Source organism: Drosophila willistoni (assembly GCF_018902025.1).
Source record: "Drosophila willistoni isolate 14030-0811.24 chromosome 2L unlocalized genomic scaffold, UCI_dwil_1.1 Seg168, whole genome shotgun sequence".
Taxonomy (NCBI): domain Eukaryota; kingdom Metazoa; phylum Arthropoda; class Insecta; order Diptera; family Drosophilidae; genus Drosophila; species Drosophila willistoni.
Genome location: NW_025814047.1, coordinates 7,032,080 through 7,045,142, shown reverse-complemented (window position 1 = coordinate 7,045,142; position 13,063 = coordinate 7,032,080). Strand labels below are relative to the sequence as shown.

Sequence of the window (13,063 nt, the reverse complement as noted above, 5' to 3'; positions counted from 1 at the left end):
TCACGACAAATTTGGATGTATTTCGACAGCTGATGCAAAAACGTGTGAAATTTTTAACCGGCATCGGCATTTAACGAAAATAAAACAAAAATCCCACAAAATACTAATACAAATACCATATAGTAACCAGTAGGTTGCAACCATAAGAAGTAAAGAAATGACGAACGATTTGAAATCCCGCGTGGAAGGCTGCGTACGCACAGCAGAGGATTTTACACGCATTTATTATGCCTCCTTCGATTCACGACGCCATCAGATTGGACGACTTTATATAGACACCGCCATCTTCAGTTATAATGGTAACGGAGCAACTGGACGCGAAATGATCGAGCGTTACTTTTTGGAATTGCCCACATCCAACCATCAGTTGACCACCCTGGACGCCCAACCGATTCTTGATGCAGCTGTGGCAAATCAAATGACCTATCTAATCCTAGCCAGTGGCACTGTCAAATATGCCTCACAACCGATTAAAAATTTTCAACAATCGTTTGTTATAACGGCACAAAATGACAAGTGGAAAATTGCCTCCGATTGCTACCGCTTGCAGGAGGTGTTACTGTGAGGCAGTTCCAATCACCACCAAATCCATATTTTAGGCTTTAACTTTAATCCCAAGCTGATAGTTATAATAAATATCGCCATAAATATACCTTGGCAGCAGCAAATTGTGTCTATTACATTTGGTATTTGTAAATAAATATGATAATCCCTTGAAGAAAACAGAGTTACTTGTCCATAATGCTTGCAGTCTACGGATTCTTTGTCTTGTTGTACTGTATTGTATTGTGGTTGTGTATTGTTTTCAAATGCTGGAATATACAAGCATTAGCAACTTGGTTTTCGGATTAGGCAAAAGTGTGCAACGCATAGAAGGAAGCATCTCCGACCATATAAAGTATATATATTCTTGATCAGCATGACGAGACGAGTTCATATACATATGTTCGTCCGTCTGGATCAACGCAAACTCCTCCTACCCCGTTAGAGCTACAGATATATACAGCTACAGCTTGTACATACTGCAGGGGTGGTATATCTCGGATTCATTGGACCACTATATCATATAGCTCCCATACAAACGGCAAAGTCACGAACAGTGAATAACTTCGTTATTTTCTGAGCTATTTAATATTGGTGAGTATATTATACCAATAAGCGAGTCTGCAAAATTTGATCGAGATCGGGTGACTATATCATATAGCTCCCATAGGAACGATCGGTCGAAAACAGTGACTTTGTTCAAAAACTTCGTTATTTCCTATGCTAAGAATGTGGGCCATTCTTTCGCAAACTTTAGACTTTTTAGATAAAACGTTTTTCCTATTTGATGGCTATAGGTAAGGAAAGAGTTACCAAAAGAGTTGCAAGGGTATACAAACTTTGACGTGGTCAAAGTTAGCCCCGGCCCTCTGGTTTTTACTTAACTAAGCATTTGAAAGTTTCTAGATAAACATGATATTTATAAGCATCTTAATTGTTTGGAACAGGTTATTCTTTACCGAATTTATGTCCATATATTTAATACTCTAGTTGGCAAATCAAATATTCAATCTACAGAATTTCACTTACATTTCAGAGAAAAAAAATTTCCACCGACATTTAAGATTCGTTCCGGATTTCACTTCCGACAAATGTACGTATTTTTCCCGTTTTGGAATGGTTTTTATGTACATATGTATATTTTGTAGTATACAGTTTATCTTAGTTTTAATAGATCTAATTGTAAAACTTTTTCTTAGGGTCCGAATATATAAGATAATTACAAAATTTAAAAATGTGTCTTGTTTTTGCCAGGTCAAAGTTTGAACCTTTGGGCTATTTATCAAAATTGATTTTAACAAAACCGTTAGAGTTACGCCCACGAAATTTACAGTACACCATCTCAGTAGAATGACCAGCTCAACGTTATAAATTAACAAATCAAAACATTTCACTAACATTATATAAATTATAGGTTAAAATCAGAATTTAAGGTCAACAAATTTGTGACTCAAATTTTTTGCCGGCACTGTATGTATCCTAACTTAAACTGAAATTACAATTTTTATTGGGTTTACCTCTCTTTCAATTATAAGCTGACAATAAAACATTCACCACCTTGACTTAACTACAATTAAAAACTTTATTTTTTTTATATTGCATAAAAAGTACGTACATTTTTATCTAAATGCAAATAAAGATGGCAATGTGTGTATGTGTATGCATGTGTGTGTGTGTGTGTGTGTAAAGATATCTAAGATAAAAAAACAATCTCATCGCGCCTACCAAAGCAAATAAAAAACAAACAAAAAATAAACTACACGAACGCCATTCGGATTCCCATACAAATATTAAAAATGTGGAATAAGAACGGGGTCTCAGATGGACCTCTGATTATAATATGTATATGCATATGTGGGAATAGCATGAGATAAGTTTATGTAGGCGTGGGTCCACAAGGGACTCATAAATTCACGCACTGCTCCTGATAAGCTGACGATGATCTTAAAAACGTAGATGACGGATGGCAGGGGGATGAATGCTAAGTCTTAGACAAATATTACATAAAAAATCATCTTAAGGCATCAATGTGTACATGCTCTCAGACTGGGAATTTGGTATGAAGGCTAATAGGGCCATGCAGTTGGTTAGACTCGGCTCATTGGTCAGCAGGAACACTTGTTCTTGGCCTCCTGGCCATTTGGATCATTGGAGCTGCTCAAATTGAATTTATCTCCATCATCCAAGTCGGCAGTAATTAATTTATCATTGATTAGTATCTAAGTAACAAGGGGAAAACAAAAACAATTAATTTTCAATTAAATTTAAAGTTAAGAGGCTCAATATGCAACTGCTTACTTTATTCACCAGGGCACGAGCCGCCTCATCAATGTTGATATTCTCCTTGGCAGATGTCTCAAACCAGCCGGCAAAACCATTTTCCCTCACATACTCATCCATTTTTTCTGGCTGCGTGACTATACCCTGCTTCTCTTGATCGCACTGCAGGGGAAACAGGACAAATTAATTTCTTTCCTATTTTTTGTGCTCACTAGAGCTCTCTCTCACCTTATTTGCCAGCAATATGCAGGGTATGGCACTTCCGTCAGGCAGCTGTACTTTGGAATCCAAATCCTCTTTCCATTTGCTTACACAATCAAAGGTGCCACTTCGTGTCACATCAAAGACAATGAAAGCTCCCACTGCCTCCTTGTAGTAGACTCGCGTCATATTGCCAAATCTCTCCTGTCCGGCAATATCCCAGAGCTGCAGACGCACTATCGTATTGGCATCCCAGTGAAGGACTTTCAAGGCGAAATCCACACCAATGGTGGCTCGATAATTTTGGCTAAAAAACTGATGGACATAACGCTTAATGAACGACGTCTTGCCAGTTCCTAATTCACCAATGACTAGAATTTTGTATAAATGTTCTCGTTTGTCGCTGGTGGAAGTCATGATGGCCTGAAAGACATAACCAAAATATTGTTAATTAGAATTGAAATAAAGTGAAGATCCTTTCAGATCGTTTATTGATAAGTAATATTGGCGAACCAATTTGGTTAAAGTAGTTTTCGATTAGGATATCCCTACTACAATAGACTAAAATTTTCCTGTCAACTAATTTTGCATTCGAAAGCAACTGGGGAAAATAATCGCAGGAAATCAAGTACAGTCTCACACTTTGTTTATATGAAAAACTCTTAAGTAAATTTCCATTTCCGGTACTCTCAAGCTGTAAGTATGTGATAATCTTGATTATAGATTGCTAAGCTAAGGATTTTGTATTATTCAGTCTTTGCGGCACTTGGACCAATTAAATTTTCCCTTTTAAACGCCATTCGCTACCTAGTTGAATGACTGACATACAACGCACACAACGAGGGGTGGTAAGATGATTGGGCCCCACCCCGTCGACACGACATGACACTTTTGCGGCTTCGCTGTTAGAGCGAGGTAAACACTTGGAGGCAACACCTTACCGGTTCCATTTCCATTGTCAGGTCACCAAAGGCCGGCATGGATTGTTGCAGCTCCTGCTGTGGTTCTTTTTCCTTGTCGTCAGTACTATCCTCAGAAGAGCCGGAGACCTGATATTCGCTGGCTACTGACTGATAGCGCAATGTCTCCCGTCTACCTTCTATACTATCGTGATCTCCCAAGAGAAGATGCTGTTGTTGTTGGGCAAAGTTGAGTCTTTTTCTGAGGCTGGAATCGCTTGGCTCTTCCCCAGAACTAGGCTGTTGAGCGGCTGCAGCAGCCAAGGCTTCTTCGTAGGCACTGAGAGGACTTCGCACTGCACTACCAACAGCGAAACGAACCACGGGAATGCTTTGGTGATGCGTCTGGACACTTTCTGCCGAAGATATGCCGTCCAAGTCACCGTCGCCGACGTTGGCGTCACCGCTGCCGTCTCCTGGCTGTTCGTCTAGTGCTGGCAGAGGTGGGGGAGGATATGAGGGTGCTAATGGCTCTAGAGCCTGATCTGGTGTCACCGGATTGGCCACTGTTAATGTCGCTGGTCTTGTAGGGATGACTCGATGACCACGTTGCTGCTGCTGTTGCATCAATTCCAGCTTCTTGCTGGACTTGCTCGATTTGCTGCTACCGCTGGACTTGCGTACTGCCCCAGTGCCTAGTGAAGACTGAACTGGCGACTGTGACTGGGACTGCGATTGCGACTGCGACTGATTGACGCGACTCGGCTTGGCTGGTGCTCGCTCTCGAGGTGGCGTGTCTCGTATGCTCTCGGTGATAACGATTTTCTCTTCGCCGGCCGTGGCTGACAGCGGTTGCCTCTTCTTGGCCACAATTAGCTTGGTGGTGCTCGTCGTTGTTGTCGTCTTTGTCGTCGTGTTCGTTGTGTCTTTTGTTGTCACCTTTGTCGCCGCCTTCTTCTTCTTCAGCTTTCCACTACTCCCACTCACCTTGCCCTCCTCTGCTATCGCTTCAGGTGTCAGGTAATCCCCAGTGGTTTCCGTTTCGCTGGCTGCTGAGCTGCGACTCTGATTCTTGCTGCCAACTGTCTTGCCAAGTGGCTCAATTTTCTTGCCACTTATAGTTATCTGCAATGTGCTACTGCTGGTGGATGGTGTCGGAGAGAGAGTGCCCGCTGTGCCCAGGCTAATATCATCGCTGGTGGCCAGACTGTGTGGCCGCACTCTGGCCGATTTACGCAAACTGCCCAAGAGTAAACGACGGGTTAGGCTTTTCTTTTTCTCTTTTGGCTCTATGCCAGCAAGATCCTCAATGCCGTCACTGCTTTTGTAGCCCTTCTCTTTGCTCTTATCACGTTCCAAGCGTTCTTTATCCTTCTTGGGTTTGCTCTTCGAAAGACTGCGAAAGGCCGACGAAAAGCGTGAACGGGTCTTCACTTCCTCCCCCTTGTCTCTGGGCGGAGAGATTTCTTGGCTAGGCACTCGTTCTGAATCTTCTTCTAAGTTTTCCTCTAGTTCCTCTTTCTCTGTGGTTTTGGTTACTTTTTCAGCGTTTTGCATATCGTCGGTTTTTTGTCAAAGGGAATACAGGGTGCGGTTGGGGCTATAGGGCTTCCATTTGGCTATAGGAAGCTACAGTTATCCTGCTCTCCCAGCGAATTAAATTCGAAATATGCAGCAACCGCAATGCAATGAAAACGAACGCGCACTGAAATCTAAAATGTTGACGTCTAGGCTTTTATAACTTAACCCCCTCCCCCTTCCACACTACCCACTACCCACCACCCACCATCCATGGAGAGCATCGGTGGGACGTGGGTCTGCGGTAAATCCAAATGGGTAGGGTATTGCATTACAGTTACAAGCTCTGTATGCACTTACCAACACTGGCTCGCAATTAATATTGCGAAATAAACGTGAGAAGACCAAAGACGTCGGCGGCGTTGGCTTTTGACTGCCCCGTTCGAGTCCAAGACAGTCCCTTATCAAGCAATCTTCGACCACAATCTGTGGCCAGTGTCTGTTTCTTGACCAAGCCCCGACTAAGAATGCAGCTGAATTGTATTTTATTGGCCCTGCTCTCGTAATCAATCGACTTTGTCAATAGGATCAAGGTTACGTTAGTTATGGATACACTACCTATGCAATTGATAACCTGTGTCCGAGGTAATGTGCGACCAATCGAGCGGCACATCTATGCATCTCTTTATTTGTAGCATCTGAATGACCTGCCCCTGTCCCAGTCCAAGTTTCAGTCTCACAATCAGTCTCAGTCCATGAAAAGCCATTCAAGCTGCAAAAGCTGTTTGACACGCATTTCACTGGCTTCCTTTAAACTGAGGATTTGACGCATCTCAAACTTGCCCCAAAAGCTTCAAAGTGGAAGACATGAATGAGGTGGTTCAGTGGGCGGTTTGCCTATGTCGTCTCTACGTGACTATATAGAATTACGTTTATTACAAAACGTGGTTAACATTAGCCACAATCCAACTAGAGTGACTTAAAGAGCGAGTGAGTGAATGATTAAAAATGCGCAAGGGAGAGAGAGAGGAGGAAAGAAAAATATAAGATTACCTCAAATCTAGGTTGGTTGTCTCCAAGTTAAATATTTATAGCCAACATACGTACATACGGAAGTTAGAATTGTTGTTATTTCACTAATGCGATCAATCTAAATAATTATTATGCAATTTTGTTTAGTTGGAGGTTTTTGCGGTGAAATCAAAATGCAAAACTTTTGTAATCGACACTTGTGTACTGCAATTCCTCCTCAACACATGAATTCTATAACAACTGCCTTTATTTTTTTTTGTGTTTGATTTGAGTAAAACAACAAATCAGTTCATTTTTTAAATATACAAAGACGTTCTTTAAGAATAAATCGAGATAGCGCATCTCGAATTGAGCCAGTTTAATCATAAGACAGTTAAATTAAAGCTTTTATTTTCTTTATGGTGGTATACCATATCAGCCCATAAACACACCCTTTACTCATTTTAGAGCAAGCTTTGAATGTCTTTATTAAAAACCAAGCTCAACAGAGAGAAGATTACACCTTGGACCACCTCAATCTTGATCAGGTGTTGAAAGACAGCGGTAATGCATATTGTCATCAAAGGATAGTCCAACGAGAAAATACTTTACTTTATTAACTTGGCCCAAAACTGTTAACGAATTTGACTGTTAGCGAAATGATCTATAATAACTTTCAAAAATTATAGTAACATCCTGTTCAAAAAAGAGACGAGAGTTTCAATCTTTGGCGGAGTTAACTCAGTTGGAAGTTAACTACGAGTGTGTTAGCAGTAAAGATCGAATAAGACATGATTACCTCGTTATTTTAGTTTAGGACTTGCCGGGTCGGTAGGAATCTGTCCACCACCAATTGCTGTAGCGAACGAAACTGGAGTTCCTAGAGATTTGCAACTTTGGGATCCGAGTTTCGACTCTACAAGAGACTGTAGGCGAAGCCGTGAGATGGTAAAAATAATAGTTGACAAAGTCAACTCCAATTAGTTAATTATAAAATCAAGTGGATAAATGATTATATCTTTATGGATTCGAGATTTTAACAGTACTTTGAACCTCTAGGAACAGAAGTAATTTGGGGAGAGAGGATGCGCCGATAAACGGAAACAAAAGCGAATGCTTTTTGCCTTACTCTATTCCTTGGTCCCCAGATTGTCCATGTTTGGTGGAAAATTTTTAAATCGTTCTCAAATAAGTGAGAACGAGATAATCGAGGTTCTCCTGCAGATAAATAACAAAACAAAGTTATGATGTTTACTTTTTCAGAATAACTAGGACTTTTGAGACAAGTAATTAAGTCCGAAGTAAAATAAATCCCAATCTTTGAAACCGTCAAGTATAAGTATCTCAGTAATAACCGGCGCAACCTTATGAATTAATTCTTTCGTTCAATATCAATATCAATAGTCATATTTGCTATGATGAACAAAACTTAAAAATATAAATTTAAATCCAATTTCAAATGTAAGAAGACAAGAACCAACAAAATTTTCAAAAACACCTTTTCAGTCAAAAGAATGCCTAATAAACCTTTATCTAAAAAAATGTAAAACATTTCAAAAGGTCTAGAAATAATTAATTTGTTGCTTTGAATTAATAAATATTGAAGAGAAATGACCTGAGGTCATCTGAGTTGATATTTCAGAAAAAATATTTGAAGTAAAAAAAACACAAACTAATCTAATATAAACCATGCTTTGTTTTATAACTTTATTGCCTTTTGGTATCATGATTCATTTGAAAATACCATTAATTTGGCATTGAATTAGACTTTCAACATGATTATTATATTATAGCCTTTACCTTACCACATACACACTGATATAATTACTTAAAGGTTCAAATTCGAAAATTGAGATTAATGTAATTTCAGACTTGATCTATTATTAAATTTATTTATGCTTACAACTTTAGTTGTAAAAGCCTTAAAAGCTATTTGACTTCCAATTTATATTAAAGAGTTTACGGTATAAGCTCAACTATTTCCTGTTGGACTCCAAATACGAGTGAAAATCCTTGTTCTCGATTTTAATGTATACCATTACAAATTCACTTTTCTCCCAGCCTCATACACACACACACGCACACGTTCGGAGTCTTGGATGTGAAAGGGTTCTTTTGTGCCAACAAATGTTTGCACGCAATGGTCTAGATACAAAAAGAAAGTGGGCCTAAAGAGCATGGCGAGAATATTTCCTGTAAACGTTTGCAATTACAACAAACGACCCCGTTTGAAAACAAAAAGCCTGAAAGGATACGTACGGATACAAATGTGAGACGAACCATCACCTGATGGAGTTGGTTCTAAAACACGTTCCGATTGTGTGCATGTGGCACGAAAAGTTTTTTAAATTTATAGCAACACTTGGATAGATTTAAAATGGATTGAAACGGATTTCGTTGTGGGCGGATTTGGTTTAGGTTGAATTTCATTTTATATAGCATACTTTTTGGCTGGCTCAGCATTATTTCCCTTTAGCCTTATCTAATCTCATTGCAGTCACTTTTAGGGTATCGCAACTATATCTATTTTATATATATATGTTTGTATATATTAATCAGGTAATACATGACACTTGTGACCTTGCATGCTATGCAAATGTATGTGTAAATTCAGAGATTTCTTCATCTGACTCGTGGTATTATGTGGATTATATATACAATTATCAGTCATATGCAATTGTCATGTTAATTTAAACAGCAAAATAAACCCAAAGTGCATTGTCTTAATCAGCGATGCGAATAGAGTGTCTCCGGCAAAGTCTGAACGGAGATTATATTAAAGCATACTCTATAGTTCGATCCACCATATATGTATGTACGTACATTCGTACTATGTATTCATAGGTATTTATGTACATATATTTATAGTAAACGCTCAATGAACTAAGCAAACTCCGCTACACTTTGCTTTTTCTCTATCTTATCATTTTGAAAAGTCATCAGCGCCCAAAACAGAAAAAAAGAAATAGCTGAAATTTGTGTGAAATGATTAGATTGTCCTCGAATTGCAGCCATGAGACCTTGTGTAATGTATTTTTAGTGATTCATCAATATATTGACGACGAACGACAACAATTTGTATGGCATGCATTTAAAATAGGGCTTGAGTCTCTCTATCTTCTTCATTCATTCACTTTCGCTTGTTTGACCTCAAAACGTGTCTCTGGTGTCCACAGAACGGGTAGCTAGCGCCAAAATACACCCACAAGTGTGTATCCACACCAAGGGACAGACGCATGGAATGTATATCTAGCTAACAATCGTTTAAGTATCCAACCAACCACACCCACTCACTCGAATCACATGGAGAGTGAAATTTGTCGATGGCCATAACAAGGGGCTTTATTATAGTCAGTAGCGACAGGGGTCGATTCGGCACTTAATTTCACATTTAATTTGTCAATATCAAAGTTAGAGATGAACTATTCAAGATATCGTAAGCTATGACTGACTTGACGAAGTCTGAGTACTCTATAATGCATTTTAGTTGCTACATTTTGAGGTTTGATTTAAATTAGTTTCTACCTGTTTGTCTTAAAAACACAACTAATTAGGCTTTTTGTGTAAATGAAACTAAAGTTTAAGTTATGAAACTAAATATATATTAGCAGAAAAGAAACATTCCCAGATGATACGAGAAGGACTATTGACTGCATTCCTTGTAATGTGAAACAAAATCAAAATCTGATCTTAAAATATTGAGTGATTTCATTAATGAAATGAATACCCGATAAAAATCTCTTGTAGGAAACTGAATAAAGCAATTTTTCATTTGAATTCAATTAATAGATGGCCAATTGGAAATCATTTTAAAATGATTGGCTACAAATGTCGTGCCACATGATCAAAATAATGATTAAATTACAAAAAAATTGTTGATGCAAGAGATTTTTTTGCGTAATGTAAACAATTAATGTGCAATGATCTCATTTTGTTGAAAATGTTTCAGGCCTTATGTTATGAATTCATATTCTAGATGAATTCAAACTAATCTAAAATTGCATATAATTATTTTTAAACAAATTGAATATTCAAGTTGATTAACAAACAAACTTGATATGTCTTTTTGCTTGCCAGAAATGATATTATACGATATCAATCAGACCTTATTCGTTTATTTATGCATAAATTGTTATGCCTTCTGATTCTACTAAAATCGAATCTTATTAAGGGCATTGTGTATTGTTTAATGTAGTAATTTGATTGACTTTTTCCCCTGGTTGTTAATACCTGGAAAACCCCCACCTCTTGACGTTGTGAAAATTCTAGGCAGGTGTGCTTGATTTACATTTCCAGCTGCTTTGCTGTTTATAAACACACTTACATATACAAATATGTATGTATATGTAACTGGGAAGGGAGAAATCATTTTACTTACTCCATTTTGAAGATAGCCATTATTCCTATTGATATCCATGTTGTTACGTGGGGAAGATGCGGGCATTTTGGGGATTTCCTCTGTTTCCGTTATAAGCGCCTCGATGGCACTGAGATCGAGTTCTGGTTGAGGATTGACACTGCGCAGGGAGAATTGCGACGAGCAGGAGGATTGGGAGGAGGAGGCGGGGACAGGCAACTGAAGTTGCTGTCGTCGAATGAATATGGGTGACTCTTTGGCACTGAGGGCGCCCAGGGAAATGGCACTCAAGGGCTGATGTTTGTGTTCCACGGGCAACGTGTCGTCAGATGAGCAGTGGGTGGACTGTGACCTTCTGACCTTATTGGTCAGATACTGACAGCGAAGGCAGGCACAGGTGCTTGGCTCACCTAAATTGCTCACCGATTTGGATTTCGATTGTGTCAGCGATGGCGTGGCAAACTCAGCACAGATATTTCGGCGTCCGACGGAGGTTGAGACCACGCTCGAAATGACGCTAGTTGCCATGCACTCACCGAACTCCGGAACCTAAGACCAGACACAACAAACACTATATATGTATGCGAGTTTGCTACGGAGTTTGTTGCTCTTTCGACTTTGACAAATGGCTTCGACTAGAGATTGTTGGTCGCTCTGTTTATCACACTCCCACAACTACCAGCTGAGACTCCTCTCTCTCCGGCAGCCTCCTTCACCCGCAGCTTCAACTTTAACAGTTCCACTCAAGGTCATTCGCACGGGTTTTATCTAATTTTGGCTGTGTGTTTTGTTTTCTCGAAGAGTTTCTGTTTGCCTGTATGTTTGTATGTACGTAAACTTTTGTTCAGTTTATTCATATGCCAATCGGCAACATGTGGTTTTTCTTCACATTTATCATTATCACCCTCTTTTTGTGCGGTATTTATTGCACGCGCTTTAGCTCAATTCGAAACGGCAATTAAAGCTTTGTCTATGCACTTGAACCGAATCCGTATTTTGTGCAATTTGGCTAGATTTCAAAAATTCCTGCGCAATTCGGTTTTTGGAATTTTTATGGTGAACCAAAAGGTTATCTAGCTCTCCGGACAGGTTTATTGAACTCTTGTTTTTGCCCAATGCACTTTTTCGGACGCGAATTAAACTGGTTTTGCATTAAACCCTCTAAAGCCAAAAGCGAAAGATATGTAGAGCACTTTGTCACAGAGCTTCAAGCTTATTTATTGCATAAGTTTTAAATGGTTTGTATATTGTTGTTGTTGCCTTTCAGCATGAGAATTCAATTCACACACGTATATGTACATTTATATGGAGTGGAGTCTTAACACGCAAAAATACGTAAAAACCAACAATAACATATGTGGACGAGATATAATAACAAAGATCGACAACGAACAAACGCGGCGCGATAACGTCTTAACGCCAAAAGGTTTTTTTGAAAACTGACAGTTAAAAAAACAATTCGCCCTTGCGAGTTGAATTCGCCGTGGCAAGTGGGATTCGCCGCGTCGATTGCAGTTCGTCGTTGTGAGTGGTGAATAAATTGAACATAATTTTATGTATTTTTGCTAGTCCTTTCGCATTTCAAATAAAAGTTTTATAACTTTAAAATAAAGTAATTAAACAAAATAATAAAAAAAAAATTTTTTATTTAATTAAATAAAGAAAGAAGAGCTATCGGTCAAATTGACGTTAAGTAAGAAATTAGTACTAAAACGAAAAGTAAAATTGAAATATAAGAAAATAAGTTAATTTGAAAAATAATGTTACCAGTTAATTAATCTGAATGTTAGACGATTTAAAAACGCAAATTATTTGTTTTTTAAAAATCTTACCAAAATCATATCCAACATAACATATCCAAAAAGGAAGTTTTTAAAATGTGGCAAATTTGAAATTGAACTAACTAAACGTTTTGTAATATAATTTAAAACTGAAAATTTTGGTCTCTTAACTGCAATCACAAATAACTTCCAGAGTCTCAAATTTCTAGAAAAAATATCGAAACTAGTCGCACTACACAGTAACCCACATTAAAAAAAACAAAACTTTAATTGAAGTGATCAGTTGAAATTAAATATATACCAAAGTTATCAATCAATACAAAGTTATTTTTTTTGTTCAACAGTTTTTTAGTTTATTCTTTAAAAGAAGTTATTTACAAATGATAATTTAAACTACGATTATTCCTCACGGGTTGTACTTGTACACAGATCCGATTAAGAATTTTAAACAATTTCCAACTTAATCTTTTTCA

General features: G+C 38.3%; 3 protein-coding genes across 3 annotated transcripts; 1 reads left to right on the top strand and 2 right to left on the bottom strand.

Annotated features, from left to right (window-relative positions):
* The first annotated feature begins 6 nt into the window (after positions 1-6).
* LOC6652230 (NTF2-related export protein) lies at positions 7-727 on the top strand. Its single transcript, XM_002074941.4, has one exon. It carries the CDS (start codon positions 158-160, stop codon positions 563-565), a length of 408 nt encoding a protein of 135 aa, XP_002074977.1. The 5' UTR covers positions 7-157; the 3' UTR covers positions 566-727.
* Positions 728-2,106: 1,379 nt separating this feature from the next.
* On the bottom strand, positions 2,107-5,591 carry LOC6652231. The gene is made up of 4 exons (XM_002074942.4): positions 3,966-5,591; positions 3,052-3,447; positions 2,842-2,985; positions 2,107-2,762 (listed from the first exon to the last, which is right to left on the bottom strand). Exons 1-4 carry the CDS (start codon positions 5,478-5,480, stop codon positions 2,649-2,651), a joined length of 2,169 nt encoding a protein of 722 aa, XP_002074978.2. The 5' UTR covers positions 5,481-5,591; the 3' UTR covers positions 2,107-2,648.
* A 3,588-nt stretch (positions 5,592-9,179) lies between these two features.
* On the bottom strand, positions 9,180-11,337 carry LOC124459838. Its single transcript, XM_047009586.1, has 2 exons — positions 10,831-11,337; positions 9,180-9,212 (listed from the first exon to the last, which is right to left on the bottom strand). Exons 1-2 carry the CDS (start codon positions 11,335-11,337, stop codon positions 9,180-9,182), a joined length of 540 nt encoding a protein of 179 aa, XP_046865542.1.
* Between the last annotated feature and the right edge of the window lie 1,726 nt (positions 11,338-13,063).